The sequence below is a fragment of the Ictidomys tridecemlineatus genome, chromosome 7, assembly GCF_052094955.1.
Source record: "Ictidomys tridecemlineatus isolate mIctTri1 chromosome 7, mIctTri1.hap1, whole genome shotgun sequence".
Lineage (NCBI taxonomy): Eukaryota > Metazoa > Chordata > Mammalia > Rodentia > Sciuridae > Ictidomys > Ictidomys tridecemlineatus.
In genome coordinates this window covers 185,840,943-185,858,543 of record NC_135483.1, presented here as the reverse complement: position 1 = coordinate 185,858,543, position 17,601 = coordinate 185,840,943, and the positions used below count along the sequence as shown (strand labels likewise).

Sequence of the window (17,601 nt, the reverse complement as noted above, 5' to 3'; positions counted from 1 at the left end):
CAGGGTGTTTTATACTTACTATGAAGGAAAGGTTGACCTTCACAAGTGTGTCCTGTGGTTAAATGGAACTCTGTCCATTCATGGCAGTTCCTGGATCATTGGTGCCTAAATCCATGCCAAGATTCTTTTATGATTTCTTTTCTTCTATCTCATTTGACATTCCAAATAGACTACCAGGCAATTCTGAATTTTCTTTAAAATTGATCAAGACTAGAATAAAAATCTATTCTGTATCTGCACATTTGAAGAAGGTGCCCAGTGCAGCTCTTATCTAAGTCTCCCAGGCTGACAAAATCGCCAACAGATATTTGTCCAGCCTCCACTTGAATCCTTCCAGTGCCAAAAGACCCAAGCACATCGACAGTGGCTCCTTCTGTCTGTCCTTCTTAGCTCTAATAATTAGATGATTCATATTTTTAAAATAACTTTAAACTGCCTAACAAGCACTTTTATATTTTATCTTCTATAGCCACAAAAAAAAAAAAATATGCCTAATTCTTTCTATTCTTCCCGGCTATTCATCCTGCTTATGAATGAAACTATCAGGACACCTAAGCTTCTTTTCCTTTGGCTAAACACCACATTCTCGTCAATTATACACAAAATATCCTGATTCCAAGACTGTCAAAATGGACTAATCATTGCTCAACTGTGGCAGCTGAAACTAGGCACCATGTTCCAGCTGTCCTGAAACCACAATCTGTATAAATGAGTCATTTCTCTCAACTCTTGCCAGTTAGTGTGTTTAGTGAGTAATGGCAAGTTGTATGTCACTGTAAGCAAAATTTCTCCCCTGGTGCAGTACCCTCCATTTCCTGTGTACCCAAGTGATTTCCATGATAGAGCGTGGATAAGAGCAAAACTGAGTTATATAACTCACATACATGAAAGTACCTGAAGTTCATTTTTTAAAATTATGACTAGTTCATTTAAAACAGTGTTACACAAATAAAGTCAAACTTCCTCTCGTGCCTGTTTGAGATACATGATGTTGGTTTCAACATTTTACACACTTGAACAAAAGGCATATGTTACATTTAGTTGAAAATAATTTTATATATTTTCATCCTGGGTCCCCAATGTGATTTGATAGAGGGACTTCCATTTTCTCTCAGTCACTACTTAATAGAGAAAAATGAGGAGACAATTTGAAAGAGTCTAAAAATATCATTCCAATCAATTCCTGGTCCATTTTCTGTTACTTTACAGTCAAACTCTGTGACCTAATATCCATTGTAATGGCCATTACAGTCCTTGGATTGAAATAGTTGGATAATTTAAAGAAAGATAAAATATCCTGGTGAAGATTATTAAGTTAAAAGAAGTAAACATTCAGTATTTCTCTAACATTGAAGACAAAGCAGTTATGTGTGGATCTAATTTTTCTTTGGCCAACACATTGTGTGATAAAGTGTAAAGTGTAATGAAGAAAACACTGAGACTAAGGATACCTTGCACCTGAAGCAAGCCCTGCCTGACATTGTATTATCTGCACAAAAATAATTTATGCATTTTAACTAAATCTCTATGTTTCCAATAAAATGGGTCACAGAAAAGGAACAGTGACTCAGGTCATCTTATTCTCATTTAATACAAAAATCTGATTCAGGTTGCTTTCATTTTATCTGTATATCTGTTCTCAAAATTCAGTCAAGGCCCATTTATCTACACAAAAATGTGTCACCTTCTACATTCAGATACAATCCCACTCTTGTCTACTTGTAAATCCTAATGGTTCCACCCAAAGTGAAATGGCCTTGTCTGGTCCAGGTTTAGGATGTCTTGAAGAAATAACAAAAAAGAATACCATGTCCCACTCCACAAATATTCCAGAGTTTTGATTGAAATTACTACCTGTGAGATAAGTTGTAATATTGACTCCTATCACTTTAGACATAAAGTTGAAATACAAAATTAAACATAACAAAATACAGTGTAAATGAAACTTCTATCTAAATTTTCTTTTCTTTTTTTTTGCTTTATAGTTTCTTCTGTTACAAATCAAATATTTCTTTACTCACCTTAAAATCACAACTCTATCAGCAGTAACCAAATACCAACCTAAATAAATATTATTTTCTTTCAGATCTGTATTTAAGGACAACCAGGGAAATGTGGACAGAGACTCAAGATTTTCACCCCTGTATAGACAAGAAAGTAGCAAGATTTCAACAGAGGACCTCCTTAAACTGGTGTCTGATTATAGAAGGTATGATTTTTCGGTTGCTCTTGAAATTAACATTAGCCATATTGCCACCATTGATTTGTCTTTCACTGTAATGATTATCTGAGTCTCAAATGTGCAAACCCATCCCGAGGCAGATGCTTTTCAGATGATTTCATGTATGTCCAAATGGTGCACAGGTGTCTGTTTGCCAGAATTATATGGAAGGATTATGAAATGTGGAGCTATGTCTGTTATCTTCAGTTGTGTAAGAACCACCCCAAAATTTAGTGGCTTGAAATAACACCACATATTTTATTGGTGAGTCCAAGAGTTAAGCTCTGCAGGGCAGGAGAGCTTGTCTTCCATATGTGGGATGGACTTGGAGAGGTCAGCTGGGGTCAGAGGACCCTCTTCCAAAGTGCCTGGTGCTGGTCATTGCCTGGGAGCTCAGCCACACCTGTGGCTCTGAACCTTGTTCCTCTTCCCTGGGAGCCACTCATGAGATACTTTGAATTCCTCATGGCATACAGCTTGGTTCTAAGAACAAGTGTCCTCAGAGACAGGAAAAGACAACTGCCAGTTTAAGTGCCAGGCCTGGAAACTGTCACAGTGCCACTCTGTCATAGTTTACTGTCAAGCTGTCACAGAGTCTAGGTTCAAAGGAAGGTAACACAGACAGACGCCTCTTGGTAGGAGGAGTGTTAAAATATGTTTAGGACCATATTTTAAAACCCCGCAGAACAATCATATTGCTATAAATATAATTGCTCTTTAATATTTTGGTCAAATACTTTCAGAAAAGATAGCTGAAAGCTAAGAGAAGGAAACTATAAAAGCCACAACATTTTTTAAGTGAATCACCCATATTCCCAACATCTGAAGACGATAAGGTCTTTCATTAAGCTACTTATCTAAAGCTGTTAGCCCTCTAAACTACACAGTATTCTCATACCCTTTCCTAAATATTACCTCTCTGCGTCTCTCACTTAAGAATCAGCAATCTCCTATCAATTAATTCTATCCTCAACCAAATAATATGAGACTATAAAACAAGCATAATTTTTTTCTGCAGCATCAGTAGATGATATATTTCTGTTTATCTAGAGGGGAAGCTTGTCCAATGTTCTTTTTTTATTCTGGAAGAACATAAACTTAAGAAAGAAAAATAAAGATGAGAAGTGAAATCTCAGAGGAGGCCCTGAGGCCGTCTAACTTCTTTGCTGTCCTATGAGGGCCCTCCTGACCCGAGGTGACCTTCCTTCCTTTGCTCATCAAACCTCCTCACCACGGGCTGGGGATGTGGCTCAAGCGGTAGCGCGCTCGCCTGGCATGCATGCGACCCGGGTTCGATCCTCAGCACCACATACCAACAAAGATGTTGTGTCCGTCAAGAACTAAAAAAAAATAAAATATTAAAAATTCTCTCTCTCTCTCTCTCTCTCTCTCTCTCTCACTCTCTCTCTCTCCTCTAAAAAAAAAAAAAAAACAAAAAACAAAAAAAAACAAAAAACCTCCTCACCAGAACCAAACCATGCTCTTGCAAGGCTACCCAGCCACCATGTGACACTGAAGAGTGCTTTTCCTCTTTGCCTTTTTGCCAGCACGCTAAAGCACGGAAGGTGGTAATTCCAAGCCAACAAAAGAACAGGCAAAATATTTTGGGGTGTTCTCATATAAATAGGAAGAACCCGAATTCTCACAAAACCCATGTTCTCAGTGATTAGCAAGAAGAGATATCACTGTGGTGGTTAGGGGGACAGCTACAATACACAATGCAGAGCCAACATCAAATTATTTCATCGAAGTCTCACAATTTATGAGATTTATTCTCAGTGGTAGGCTGATAAATGTGGAACAACAGACTTGCTAGAGAAAAAACTGATTTGTGCCAATGACCAATTCCTCTGGTATACATTCTCCTGCCATTGGTGATTTCAAGCTACCCCTGGGACGTCACTGAACATGGGGTTAGGAAGAGATTGATGTGAACAAACTCAAGGGCACAGACAATCTTATCACGTAATATGGTCATTAGGTAATGATAAGTTTTGAATGTTTAACATCTTTTGAATGTATTAACACCTTGTGTTAATACAACTGATTAATGTTAAGTTAATATGATTTAATTTTAATACCAGCTGAGTTTAACCACTGGCAGGCAAAATTCCTTAAAAAAAAAAATAATTATTACAATCCACTCTCCCAAGCTGGGAAGAGCTGGCTCTGATTCAATACTGTAATTATTCCAACTTTCAAAGTGGAATCATGCCCTGCCCGGAGGGGCTTGATGCTTGAAATTGTCATCAGTAAGTTCCATGCTACCGTAAGGGAAAGTTAGTGAGACAGACAGACAGGGAGGGAGTGATGTGGGTGGGGAAGGAGACATAGTCACAGAAGGCCAAAGTTGGGGAAGTCCTGCTTGGTGTGGGTAGAGGAAGACTGCAAACTCTTAGCAACTGTGGCAGAGCCAGCCTTGTTCTCAGACCTTGACTCTCAGCATGAAAGAGAGTTGCTTAAGCATATACAAATGCTTCAGTAACAAAACTATGTGACTTACTATTGTACTTGTTTGGCCATTTTTATAAGTGTTATCTGAAGTTGAGTAAAAATAAATTCAAAGTATTCTTCAGAATATGTGTGGATTTACTCCCCACTGGTTTTTTTTTTTTTTTTTGATTTGCAATAGCACATAAATTTTTAGTTTTCAAAGTTAAATTAGCTAAAAGAAATCATCGTAATATTATTTAGGGTCTACTGTTGTTGACCTTTTCAAACCTCAGAATTTTAGCAGATTACTTTTTTTCTCGAAACTGAAAATAATACTGTGTGTGTGTGTGTGTGTGTGTGTGTGTGTGTGTGTGTGTGTGTGTGTGTGTCTGTGTCTGTGCTTGTGTACTTTCACAGGGCTGACCGAATAAGCAAAATGCAGACCATCCCCGGAAGCCTGGATATCACTGTTGACAACATTCCTCTGGAGCATCCAAGTATGATGATGACATCACAGTTCAGTTGTAGAGTTCTGAATATTTAGTGGGGTTATTTTTGTTTGTTTTGTGGGTTGGTTGGCTGGTTGTGTAACTGGCTGCTTATCAGATTTTGAGGGCTTTTTATTGTTGTTTTTTCCAAAGTGAAAACTCATGGAAATGCAAATCATTATGCTATAGAAACATAGGGTTTCTTGGGCTGGGGATATAGCTCAGTTGGTAGAATGCTTGCCTCGCACATACCAAGGCCCTGGGTTCAATCCCCAGCACCATCAAAAAAGAAAGAAATGTAGGGCTTCTTATTTCTCCATTAAGGCAGACAATGAATATCACAAGGCTATATTCTGAGCAACATAACATTTTGTTTAATACCCAGCAAGATTATATCATTTAATCCTAAAAACCCTGGAGGGTTGCAAAAGAGGAAAGTCAGGTTCAGATATGGATAAACTGATAACCCACAGGAGAAGATTTATATTCTATCCAGTTCCTCTCACTCAGAGTAGAAGCAGGTTCTGCCATACTGTGCTAGCAAAAGGTTCCTCCAAACACCGCGTGCAGCCACCCAAGTGAATGGGCAGTGATTAGAACTGAAATATCGTTAGACTCTGCTACTACTCAGAATCTATGTTTTTCAAAATATGATAAAAAAAAATCCTGCTTTGCTTATTATAAAGTAGAATTTCAGGGGTTGCTATTAGCCTGCAAATGAGTTTTAGAATTTAGAATGAATTAAGCCTTCCTATACTGAACCACAACCAGAGAGGGTTATTACCGCAAGATATCTGGATTACCGTTTGTACTATTAAGTTTTCTGTTCTTGTAATTTTCCATAAATCATCCTCATATGGAACATAATGAACCCTCTAACATGAGCCCTGACTCCAAATCACTTTTATATTGATTGGTACCAGAAAACAGAGGATTAACTAGCCATTTCTTCTTGATTTGGGAAACAGGATTATTATTACCCACAGTAAAGTAAAACAAGAAAAGAGGAAACTAAATATTCTTTCACAAAGAATTGTGGGAAATTAAAGAAATTTGAGCATACAATAAAAATATTATAATTGATTTTTGGAAAAAAAATTTTAACCTAATTCCCAAGCACACACCGCTAGTCATTGTGCTTTATCTGAATGCAGGACGATTCCCTCCAGGTAAAGGAAGGAGGAAGGCCTTACTCAGTAGCACAACTTCAGCCCCCAAATTATTTAGTGACAGAAGTTTTCATTTGTAAGTTCCTAATGGTCTTTTCTCTCTTATTTCTTAGGCCATTCCTGCAAAGTTACATTTTAAAAGTTTGTAAAAATTAAAGCGAAAAATAAAATGTCACATAACAAATAATGTAGAGAGAGACCTTCAGGCCCTTGCTGTGAAATCATCCTTCAGGGAAAAATTAGTATTAGTTCACCTGGTATTAGCAGTAACAAACCCATTGGAAAAGGGTTTATTCTGTCATATATCAATTTCTCTATTGTTTTTCCAGTAGTGTGGCAAAGCTTGGTGGATTGCTCCTTATAATATCTAGTTAGCATATTCAGAGGATCATTAGCTAAAATTTACTTTTTAAATTAGAAAATACGACAAAAAGAAAATAGTTATACATCCGTATCAAAGATTTACCAGTTTTTAGAACTTGAGTTTTGATATGAAACATGTAACATGTTTACACCCTACAAATTTTTCATGATTAGTGTCACTTAACATCAATTGGTACACATGTCTGGTTTGTAGTTCATTTGAAAATATGTTAAATATTGTTCGCTTAAAAAAAGAACCATATTAAATGACAAACTCTTATTTTCTGATTTTTTAAGACTGTGTAACATCGTCCTTTATCCCTGTCAAGCCTTTCAACGTGATGGCTGACTCAGAGCCCACAGTGGAGGTGGAAGAATTTATATATGACTCAACAAAGCATTGTCGTCCTTATAGAGTATACAAAAATCAAATTTACATTTACCCCAAACACCTCAAATATGACAGCCAGAAATGCTTCAACAAGGTACGTATGACCCGAATTTCTGTGATGTCATTTCTCTTCATCATACTTATACCATACAAGATGGTTTCTTGAAAAGGCAACTGCAGATTGTGGTGGGCCAACACTTTGTGATTAGAAAACATTTGGAGAAAATGCTCAGTAAAAGGCAGTGAGAGGTTAATTTTAGAAATGTTTAAATTTGCATAGTTTTTGTAATATATTAATAATCTCTTCTGAAATTGGCCCTATATAAATTTGATCTAGACTTTTCTTTTGGTTTCATTTCTTGCAATCCTCTCAAAATAGCACGCCTGCCCCTTTCAATATGAACTCTTTCTTTCCTTTTAAATCTTTCCAAATTTTTTGCTATTTCTGAGCACTGTGGATAATGTCACAAGAAAATGCTGGGTATTCTACATTTTTCAGATTTAATTAGAAGCTACTTATTTTAGGCACTTAGATTGTTTTGGGGTGTTATTTAAGAGGAAATTGCGATTTCCATTTTCCTCACTGTAATTTCAGGCACGAAATATAACCGTGTGCATTGAATTCAAAAATTCTGATGCAGAAGGAGCCAAGCCCATGAAGGTGAGCCAACTCCGCTGCCAGGGGACACAGCGTAAAGAGGGAGGGAGTGCTTCTGTTCTTTGTGCCATTGAGGGGCTTTTTATGTGAGTGTGGTTAAAAGAAGAGCATTTCAATACATTTGTTTTAGATTTTCTGAAATGCCCCTGATTTAATAGCCATTGTTAACTCAATCTTTTAGAAATGTCAATCTTATAGCTCTCTTAGCTTTTCATGATTGGTATAAAGGAAACCTTTTTAATGTAAAATAAATGCAAAGATTCCCGTCTGGCAGAATCTGCCCTTTTCAAAGATTAGCCCAGCTCTGGACTCAGAGAGCTTTATTTAAAATGGCGCACCTTGGCTGGCTTCCCAGTGATCCATGCTGCATGCTGGCCTGATAGCCAATACAGTGGGCCCAGAGATGCTCACATTGAAGAGCAGGGCTGTGGCCAAGGGTCTGTGGGCCTGGAAAATGGCTCTGGAAAGTCAATTCTGGTTGTTAATCACATGATTTAATAAGATCAAATAAAAGCTGTGAGGTTTGTATGAACTGATTTATTATAACCTATAAAACTGCAACCAGATAGCTTTTTATTTTTTATTTTTTTTTTAAAATCTCTGTTTGATATATACTGTTTTTATCCTAGAAGCTTCAAACAACATAAAGTAACTTCTGAAAGATGGAGAGGGAAATTATTTTTAGTGGGCCTGCTGTGAGAGCTTACCGATTTCAGTGAATTAGTGCAAGGAGAACAGAGCTAACTTCTAACTAACCCCACCATTATTTGTGATAATCTTTTAAAACGCTTTGTCAGGTACAAATCAAATCCTCTAATTTATGCTACCAAGAAGGTTGGTGGCACTGTTCAGAAGAAGGATGATCAATTTGAGGATGAATGAGTCATTTAGAGTGGAGAGGAAGAATTCTTCAAAATAATCTTGAACCACTGTCAATAGTCACAGTAACAGGCTCCACAGCAGCGTTCACATTAGGAGAGAAATATTAAAGTTAAATATAATCGTCAAGCAAACAAAGACAGTGACCAGGCAGCAAACACACCCAGCCTGTTGCAGCAGCGTTTTTACCAGGAAAATTGTAGGAAAGAAAGTCAGAGGTGTGTGAGTTCTCTGCTTCAGTGCATTCTGAACACCATACAAAGATACAGCAAGGCCAGCAGTCAGACTCCACAAGAAGGGCCCTGAGCTTTGGGCTAACAAGGCTTGTAAGCTATACTACTAGGAGTGCCGGATCTCATCCTCTGGCTTGATTTGGGGCTGGGATACCATAACAGTACAATGTGGTAAAGCCTAGAGCTAGATCTATCCTGCCAGCTGGCATGCCCGGGATTGGCGTCCAACCCAGCTTGTGGTCACCCAGGACCTTAATCTGGACCACAGCAGGTTCCAGCAGCTCCTTCAAGAAACCATTCTGCAGGGATCTTGAACAAGTTAGCACCAAGCTCATGGTAATCCAAAGCTAGATAGAGAATGTGGCTCAGGAGTAGAGTGCTTACCTAGCATGCACAACACTCTGGGTTCAATCTCCAGAAAAAAAAAAAAAAAAGTTAAAAAAAAAACCCAGTTAGTTAGTAAATTGGTCCAAGTATTTGACCCTCATGAAATATCTAAAAGATGAATACAAGCTTTCATATTTTACAATCACCATCCCATTGTATGATAAATGTGGGTAGTCCACCAAAGAGCTTCAAAGTTAACTGGATGCCAGGTGAGCCTGGCAAGTTATTACAAAGTGTGTCTTTGTCCTGAGATTGATAACTAAAGAGTTGTGAAATTTTTTTTCACTTAGGGATAATTTCAGACACTTACTTTTTTCAACTCATAACTTTTTAAAACAGTGTATTTATGGAAAACCTGGAGGGCCCCTCTTTACCTCAGCTGCCTACACTGCCGTTCTGCACCACTCTCAGAATCCAGATTTCTCTGATGAGGTAAGAACCAGGCCTCCATTGCCCCCAGCAACTCCTAAAAAGGTTGGATGAGTGGGTCAGATAAACACTGTCTCTAGACCACAGTAAGACTAAGACCTGCTTTGGCAGGGTCGTGCTCACCAAGATTTATAACCTACTTAATGGACAGTTGTTCCTGGAGTATTTTGCAAATTCAAGTATTTCAGCATAGGAATGACCTTGAAAATGTGATGTTTTTATTGTATCATTCTTTTTAAGGAGACTTATTTTTTTTCTTTTATTGCATTAGTCAGTATAAAAAAAAATATGTTAGATAGCTTTGCCAACCATTGGCAGCATTTCATATAATGGAAATAACAAAGGACCAGAGTAGGAGCCAGCATCATTGCTTATGACCTGCATGACCTTGGAGTCCCTCATCTCAGCATGGCAGAAAAATGTCCTGCCCTGGTTAACTCAAGGCTCCTACTGTGTGCCAGGCATCAGGCTACATTCCCCCCATGGCACCTCACTTCATCCCAACAGCCATCTGAGAAGACACTACCGTGACCTTCCTGTTTTATGAATGAGGAAAGTGATTCTCAGAGGAGTTGAGTGACTTGCCAAGGGCACACAGTAAAGTGACAGTCAGAATTCAAACCAGGCCACGTGACTCCAGATACAGCAGCTTCACCACGCTGCATAAAGAATAAAGAAAACATCACTGGGTAAAAAGTAACTACTATACTCCGGTTGACTTCTGTTTTAAACAGCTTCAGACAGATGAGTTTCAGAGATTAAATAGAATTTCTAATCCTAAAGCTGAACCAGTGCAACCCACTAATATAATATTTGTGATTCAAAATATCACACCTCATCCATGTGGTTCCTGTTGGATGCTACAAGACACTGCTGACATTTAGTGGCATGCATTTGATATTTCCTAGTTCTGGAGGTCAGAGGTATGAAACGTTGCCCCGGGGCTGGAATGGAGGCCTCAGCAGGGCTGCAGGCCTCCTGAAAGTTCTTGAGGGGCACTATTTCCTCGCCTTTCCACCCTCTGGAGGCTGCCCACACGCCTTGGCTTGTGACTCCTTTCTGGCCATCTCATCACTGACTTCTTCTGCCCTCAATCTCTGACTCTAACTCTCCTGCCTTCCTCCTGAAGGGACCTTTGTCATTATACCATTTTTTCCTTGGAAAACCCAGGATGATTGTTCCATCTCCTGGGCCTCAACTTCATCCATCTGCAAAATCCCTTTTACCTCATAAGGCAACGGTCACAGGTTCTGGGTATCAAAACATGGAGGATATGTTTGTGGAGCTATTTTTCTGTCCCCATATCTTGCTTCACATTAATCATTTTAAAACTAATTAAAGGAACACCCATGAGCCAACCTGTATGACCTTATCTCCTACCTCCATATTCACTTAATGCTCTTAATTTTCTTCCATAAATTCAGGACAGAGGGCAAGAAAAGTTAGGGGAAACAGTTACCATTACATTACAGAACACTTATTGTATCCTTTGGCCCTTTGACAGAGCCCCTCTGAAAGTTGCATTCTCTGTAGATAGATGAGGTCTGTATTTTTTTTTTTTATTATTATTGTTCTGACTGTTGGTAACACTGGCTTTTACTCTTTCTCATTCACATGTTTTCTATTTCCACATGAGAGTCGGTATGTAATAAACAAATTGGTGATCTCTGTGGGGCAGATTGAAAACTAATTTCTTTATTATGGCAAAAAAAATGTTATTGCATTAATTCTTTCAAGGCACTGTTATAATAAAATATATTTTCAATATTTCTTAAGTGAAGAGCATTTTCATTAACATTTAGTTAACTGAAATTCTTAATTGCTTCTCATGTGCTCTTACTATTGTCTAAAAAAGAAAATGTCTTTCTATTGCATTATTATTGCATATTTTGGAAAGTATGTTGGGTTTTATAATGAGATGAGCAGGCTGGTATATAAAGCAGAGGTAAGCTTGTGAACGATCCAAACCTAGGGATTCTCAGTCTTCACCCCATATCAGAATTACCTGGTAGACTTGTTGAAGCAGAGTTTACCCCGGATTTTGGTATTCAATAGGTCTGGGTAGGGCCTAAGAATTTGCATTTCTAAAACAAGTTTCCAGGTGACACTAATTCTGCTGTTCAAGGGACCACACTTTGAAAAGTCTGTTCTGCCTTTCCTATTCTCTATTATCCCCCCTCCCCTCCCCTCCCATCTTCTCTCTCTACCCCATCTACTACAATTCATTTCTCTCCTTGTTTTCTTTCCCCCATTCCCCTCACAACCTCTTATATGTAATTGCAGAATACAGCAGTCACTAATATGGCATCATGTAAAAATGTGGATGTGTAACCAATGTGTTTCTGCAATCTGTAATTGGGGTAAAAATGGGAGTTCATAACCCACTTGAATCTAATGTATGAAATATGATATTTCAAGAGCTTTGTAATGTTTTGAACAACCAATAAAAAAAAAGGAAAGTCTGTTCTAACATCTTTTCTAGAACAATGTGAAAATAAATTTAGCTAGACACACAGACCATCTAATAAACACGCTGATAGATAGTTGATGTGGCTATTGCCTTACTGCTTGCCTAAACAGATCTTGGAATTTCAATGTTAAGTGGTCATCAAAAGATGTGGGTCCTTGTCCTAGAAGATCCTAGTACCGACTGTACCACACTCTTAGTCACCCAGAGCCCCCTAGAGTCTCTGGCCTTGGTTCCCACCTCTGTACAGTCTTCTTCACAAGACCTTTGGGAGGGGGGGCTGTTAAATAGCAACAGGCTCTGAAATCTGAAAGACGCCGTAAAATATAGAGAATTATTTCATAGCACCTCTTTCCAGAAGTATGGAGCAACCTATATCAATGTTATGTTTTACATCTGTTTATTCAGAGGCACTTGTTCAGCTTCAGCATGACCACATCATAAAATGGCTCATTATTTAGCTGCCACAATAACTCATTTCATATGCTTTTGTAATTTTTTAAAGGAATAGATTCCATGCTTAAGTTACACCACTTACTGCTGCCATGTTTCTCAACAATGTGCACATGAATTTCCTGGGGGGTATTAAATGCGGATTCTGAGTCAGTGTACCTGGGGTAGAGTCTGAGATTCTAAATGTCTAGTGAGCTTCCAAGTGACACTCGTGCAACTAGTCCAGACGCACATGAAACAAGGGCTTACTATTTATTCAATTTGTTTCTTACTGATAGTTCACTAATCTGCCTCGTTAAGTCCTATAGTTGTATATTTGTGTGTGCTGATGCATGTGTGTGTTTAATCCATATTCTAGTACCATAAATTATCTAATGAGAAACACTAAATAGTCTAAATATCATCATTCACCACAGTGAAGAAGTAAAAATAGCTATATTACTGCTAGCAACATGGATATCTATTGAGAATTAAATCATACACTCAATTCTATTAAGTATGGAGCTAGATTTAAGTTAAATTTTTTAAATGGCTGTTCTTCATCTTGCTTTGATTCTATACAAATCATTTTAATCTCAGTCCAACTATGATGTCTTTCATTGCAGGTGAAAATTGAGCTACCAACACAGCTCCATGAGAAACACCATATTTTGTTTTCTTTTCATCATGTCACATGTGACATCAATGCCAAAGCTAATGCCAAAAAGAAAGAGGCTCTGGAAACATCAGGTAACTGACAGAAGCCATCCAAGTGGCTTTGCATGTCATCTGTTTGATCTGAGTTGGAGAGTGTTTTAAAAAGCTCTGATTTATTGAATTTTTTTAGTGAAGTTTAGGGTCCATAAGTGATAAAGAGCTTTATTTTCCCCTTCTTACCATGGAGGTTTGTGTTCCAAAATTTTCTCTTTCTTTTTTTCTGGCACAGTGGGCTATGCTTGGCTTCCTCTGATGAAACATGATCAGATAGCTTCTCAAGAGTATAATATCCCGATAGCAACAAGTCTGCCTCCTGATTATTTAAGCCTTCAAGATTCTGCAAGTGGAAAGGTACTGAGTAATGTATAATTTAAGAGAAAATAAAAACACTTCAGCTAAATGGCATGAGGTTATCTTTCTTTCTCTGCTGAGAAGATGAAGACCATAGTGTATGTGTCCATTATATTTATGAACAAAATACACCAGCAGTATTCCAAAGCTCTTGTTTAGTGTATGCCTACTAGAAGTGAACTATTAAAAGGAATTCCTTCAGCCTGGCATAGTGCACGCCTGCCATCGCAGCAACTCTGGAGGCTGAGGTAGAAGGATTGCAGGTTCAAAGGCAGCCTCAGCAATTTAGCAAGAGCCTGTCTCTAAAAAGAGAAAGGACTGGGGATGTAGCTCAGTGATAAACGCCCCCCCCCCCCGGATTCAATCCCCAGTACCCATAAATAAAGAAAGAAATAGATAAATATTTGGAAAAGAGATTTGAGGACATGTTTGAAAAAATAAAACTAAACATAATACACTTATATCATATCAGTCTCATCTGCCAATATTGCCTAATATATTTGCATCTTTTCTATATCTGTAGTAATGTACAAGTAATGGATCAGGATGGTCAATTAGTATAAATTAAATAACCTATTTTTTCCCTAGGAGTATCATAGTGACGATGACAAACTTTTTTTTTTTTGCAGCATGGAGGGAGCGACATCAAGTGGGTAGATGGTGGCAAACCACTTTTCAAGGTGTCGACATTCGTTGTATCCACTGTGAATACTCAGGTGGGTACATTGTCCTGCGATATTAGCATCCTCTCTAACATGCCAGATCACAAGGTGTCTCCTGTACATACAGGATGAGACAAGTCAGAGGTAGGTGACTGAATACTGCAAAGAAGGATATTTGGGGCACAATTTTATGTCTCTCTTAAGATAAATAGAATGTCCCAACCCTATAAGCCCAGCTGCCATAAAATCTGAGACCAAAACACCAGGAGAGCATTTAACAGAATGATATCACCTTTGCAGTGTGATTTCCTCCATGGACAACACCCAATACCCCTCTGCCCATTAAAAAGTATACTTTCCTGTGTATGGAAGGGAAATTGGTAGAATGCTAATGAAAAAGCAGGAGTGGGAGGAATAAACAAAGGACCTTTACAATAAAAGGAGTTCAGCCCCAGGAAGTAGTTCTCCACCCATTGTCACGTGGCCAAGAAGGACAGCAAAGCCGGTGAGACTGAGATGGGAGAGCACCTGAGCTTTGCAGTGCAGGTGGAGCCTTCGATAGACCCCAAGGCCCAGCGAAGGTGGAACTTTGTCACTCAGGCTTCGTGACACAGTACAGTACATCCAGGCCCTGCCCTGCAGAAATGCTCATCTCACACCACATTGAATGTGGGTCACCAGCTCATGTGCATCGTCAGAAATAAACATCTGTTGCTGTTGCAGGATCTGTACGTAAACGCATTTTTCCAAGAGTGCCAAAAACGAGAGAAAGACATGTCCCAGTCACCTACCTCGAATTTCGTCCGCTCTTGTAAGGTAAGGCAACGTGCCAGTAGCTCCAGTAGCTCCAGTGGTCTCCAGGGTAAAACAGGCCAAAGAGACCTCACACTGTCCACTGAGGAGCAAACAAAGAGGTGACTAGCCCTGATGATTTCATAATGAGATATTAATTCAGAGAGTAAATGACTTTATTTCATGATATCTAAGTAGTTCTATCTGTTGAATAAAACAATATAAAGATCATTGTTCTACAAAACAAAAATGATTGAAAAATCAGAATGGATTTGCTGTAGTAAATGGAGATATTTAATTATCTTCACACTCTGCTGAGCTCAGTGAAGAATGGAGCCAGGGAAAGGTGAGCCACAATAATCACATTCAAGTTCTGAAAAACACCAGCAGAACATGCTCTATTATATTTTCCTTATTTATTTATTTACATATTTGACTAATTAAAATGACATATGGAACTATATACGTATATTTATCAGGTACAACACAATTTGAAATAAGTATACATTGTGCAAAGACTAAATCAAGCAAACGCACAACCTCGAATACTTATCATACTTTGTGGTGGGAAAATTTAAAATCCACTCTCTTAGAGATGGTCAAACATAAAATAAATTGTTATTAACTATTGTCACCATGCCATACAATTGATCTCTTGAACTTACTCCTCTGTTCTACTGGAAATGTAGGCTTTCACCAGCATGTCACCAATACCCATTCCCCTGTCCCCAGTCACCACTCTTCCACTGTCTGCTTCTATGCATTCAGTTTTTTTGAGATTCCACATATAACTGAGACCATGTGGCATTTGTATTTCTGTGTGCTTGGCTTATTTCACATTATTTCATAATGTCCACCACGTTCATCCATGTTGCTGCAGATGACAGGATTTCCTTTCTTAAGGCCGTATAGTATTCTGTTTACCACATTTTCTTAATTTGCCTGTTAATGGACACAGGTTGATTCCATGTTCCTTCCTATTATGAATAATGCTTAATGGGCCTGGAAGAGCAGGTGTCTCTTCAATATTCGGATTCAGTTTTCTTTGAATACGTAATGGGATTGCAGGGTCGTATTGCAATCCTGCTTTTAACTTTTTTGAGAACTCCATGCTGTTTGCCATGATGGCTGTCTAATTTACATTCCTACCAACAATGTACCAGGATTTCTTATTCCACATCCTCACCAATACTTCTTATTTTTCACCTTTTTAATAACAGCATTCTCATGGTGTGAGGATATTTTAATTTTAATGTGATTTTAACTTGCCTTTCTCTTATGGTTAATGATATAAAGTGCTTTTTCATATACATGTTGACTATATGTATGTCTTTTGAGAAATGTCCTTACAGATCCTCCATCCGGTTTTTAATTTTGTTGTGTGTTTAATTGCTGTTGAGGTTTTGTTGTGTCCCTTATATACTTCAAATATTCAACCCTCATTTGATGTATGGTTTGCAGATATTTTATTCCCTCCAGCAGGTTGTCTCATCACTCTGTTGATGATATCACAGGCTGGGAAGAGGGTTTTAGTTAAAGGTAATTCCCATTGTCTATTTTCACTTTTGTCACCAGTATTTTTGTGATCATGTCCAAAAAATTATTACCTCAATCAGTGTTGCAGAAGTTTTCTAGAAGTTTTAGAGTCTCATGTCTTTAATCCAGAACATGCTTTAAATTTTAAACTATGTTTTTTTCTGCCAATTTACTACAGAATTTACTGAATGTGGAAAAGATTCAAGCAATCATGAGTTTTCTGCCTATAATTTTGAATCAGCTCTTCAAAGTTCTGGTGCAGAATGAGGAAGATGAAATCTGTACAACTGTCACCAGGTATCCATAGCATCACCTTGGGAGAAGAGATGTCATATCTGTAGTTACACAAAACCTTGATTGCTTGATTTTTAACTGAATAATGTTTACACTGCATTTGAACATATCTCAAATTTAAGTATTTCTCACTCTTGAATCCTTACCTTCTAATAACCTATTAGGATCATTAGTAAAGTGCAAGATTTCTTTTTCTAACTTTTCCTTTCTGTTTTTTAAACATTTTATTTTGAGATAATTTAGGGTCATATGTAATTTAAATAATTAAAAGAAATAATGTGGAGAGAACCAGTATACCCCTTACCCAGTTTCCCCCAATGGCAACATCTTTCAATGTATACATGAGAGTGTGTACACACACATGCACTCACATACATACACACACACAAAAAAAAAAAACTTATATATTATATAACCTTGTGGTATTGGCTCTGTCACTTAGCATAATTCTCTGAAGATGCATCCAACTCATTTATCTATCAATAGTTTGTCCTTTTGGTTAGTATTCCAGATATGGACATACCATAGTATGTTTTAGCAGTTCACTTCTTAAAAAGACATCTGAATTGTTTCTAGTTTGGAATGTTAAGAATAAAGCCACTATAAAAACTCACATACACATTTTACATATACATAATTCTAATTCTTTATTTCTCTGAGATGAATGCAATGGCTAGGTGGTATGGTAGTTGAGTCTTA

General features: G+C 37.9%; 1 protein-coding gene across 12 annotated transcripts in view; it reads left to right on the top strand.

Annotated features, from left to right (window-relative positions):
- Positions 1-17,601, top strand: part of Dock10 (dedicator of cytokinesis 10) — a 237,241-nt gene that overhangs the window by 162,825 nt on the left and 56,815 nt on the right. For all 12 annotated transcript variants that reach the window (XM_078018102.1, XM_078018100.1, XM_078018103.1 and 9 more), the window contains exons 15-24: positions 2,087-2,209; positions 5,072-5,151; positions 6,972-7,159; positions 7,661-7,726; positions 9,562-9,654; positions 13,177-13,300; positions 13,497-13,618; positions 14,248-14,334; positions 15,004-15,096; positions 16,787-16,905. In XM_078018102.1, coding sequence (XP_077874228.1) covers positions 2,087-2,209; positions 5,072-5,151; positions 6,972-7,159; positions 7,661-7,726; positions 9,562-9,654; positions 13,177-13,300; positions 13,497-13,618; positions 14,248-14,334; positions 15,004-15,096; positions 16,787-16,905 — 1,095 coding nt within the window. The remainder of the gene's footprint in view (positions 1-2,086; positions 2,210-5,071; positions 5,152-6,971; positions 7,160-7,660; positions 7,727-9,561; positions 9,655-13,176; positions 13,301-13,496; positions 13,619-14,247; positions 14,335-15,003; positions 15,097-16,786; positions 16,906-17,601) is intronic.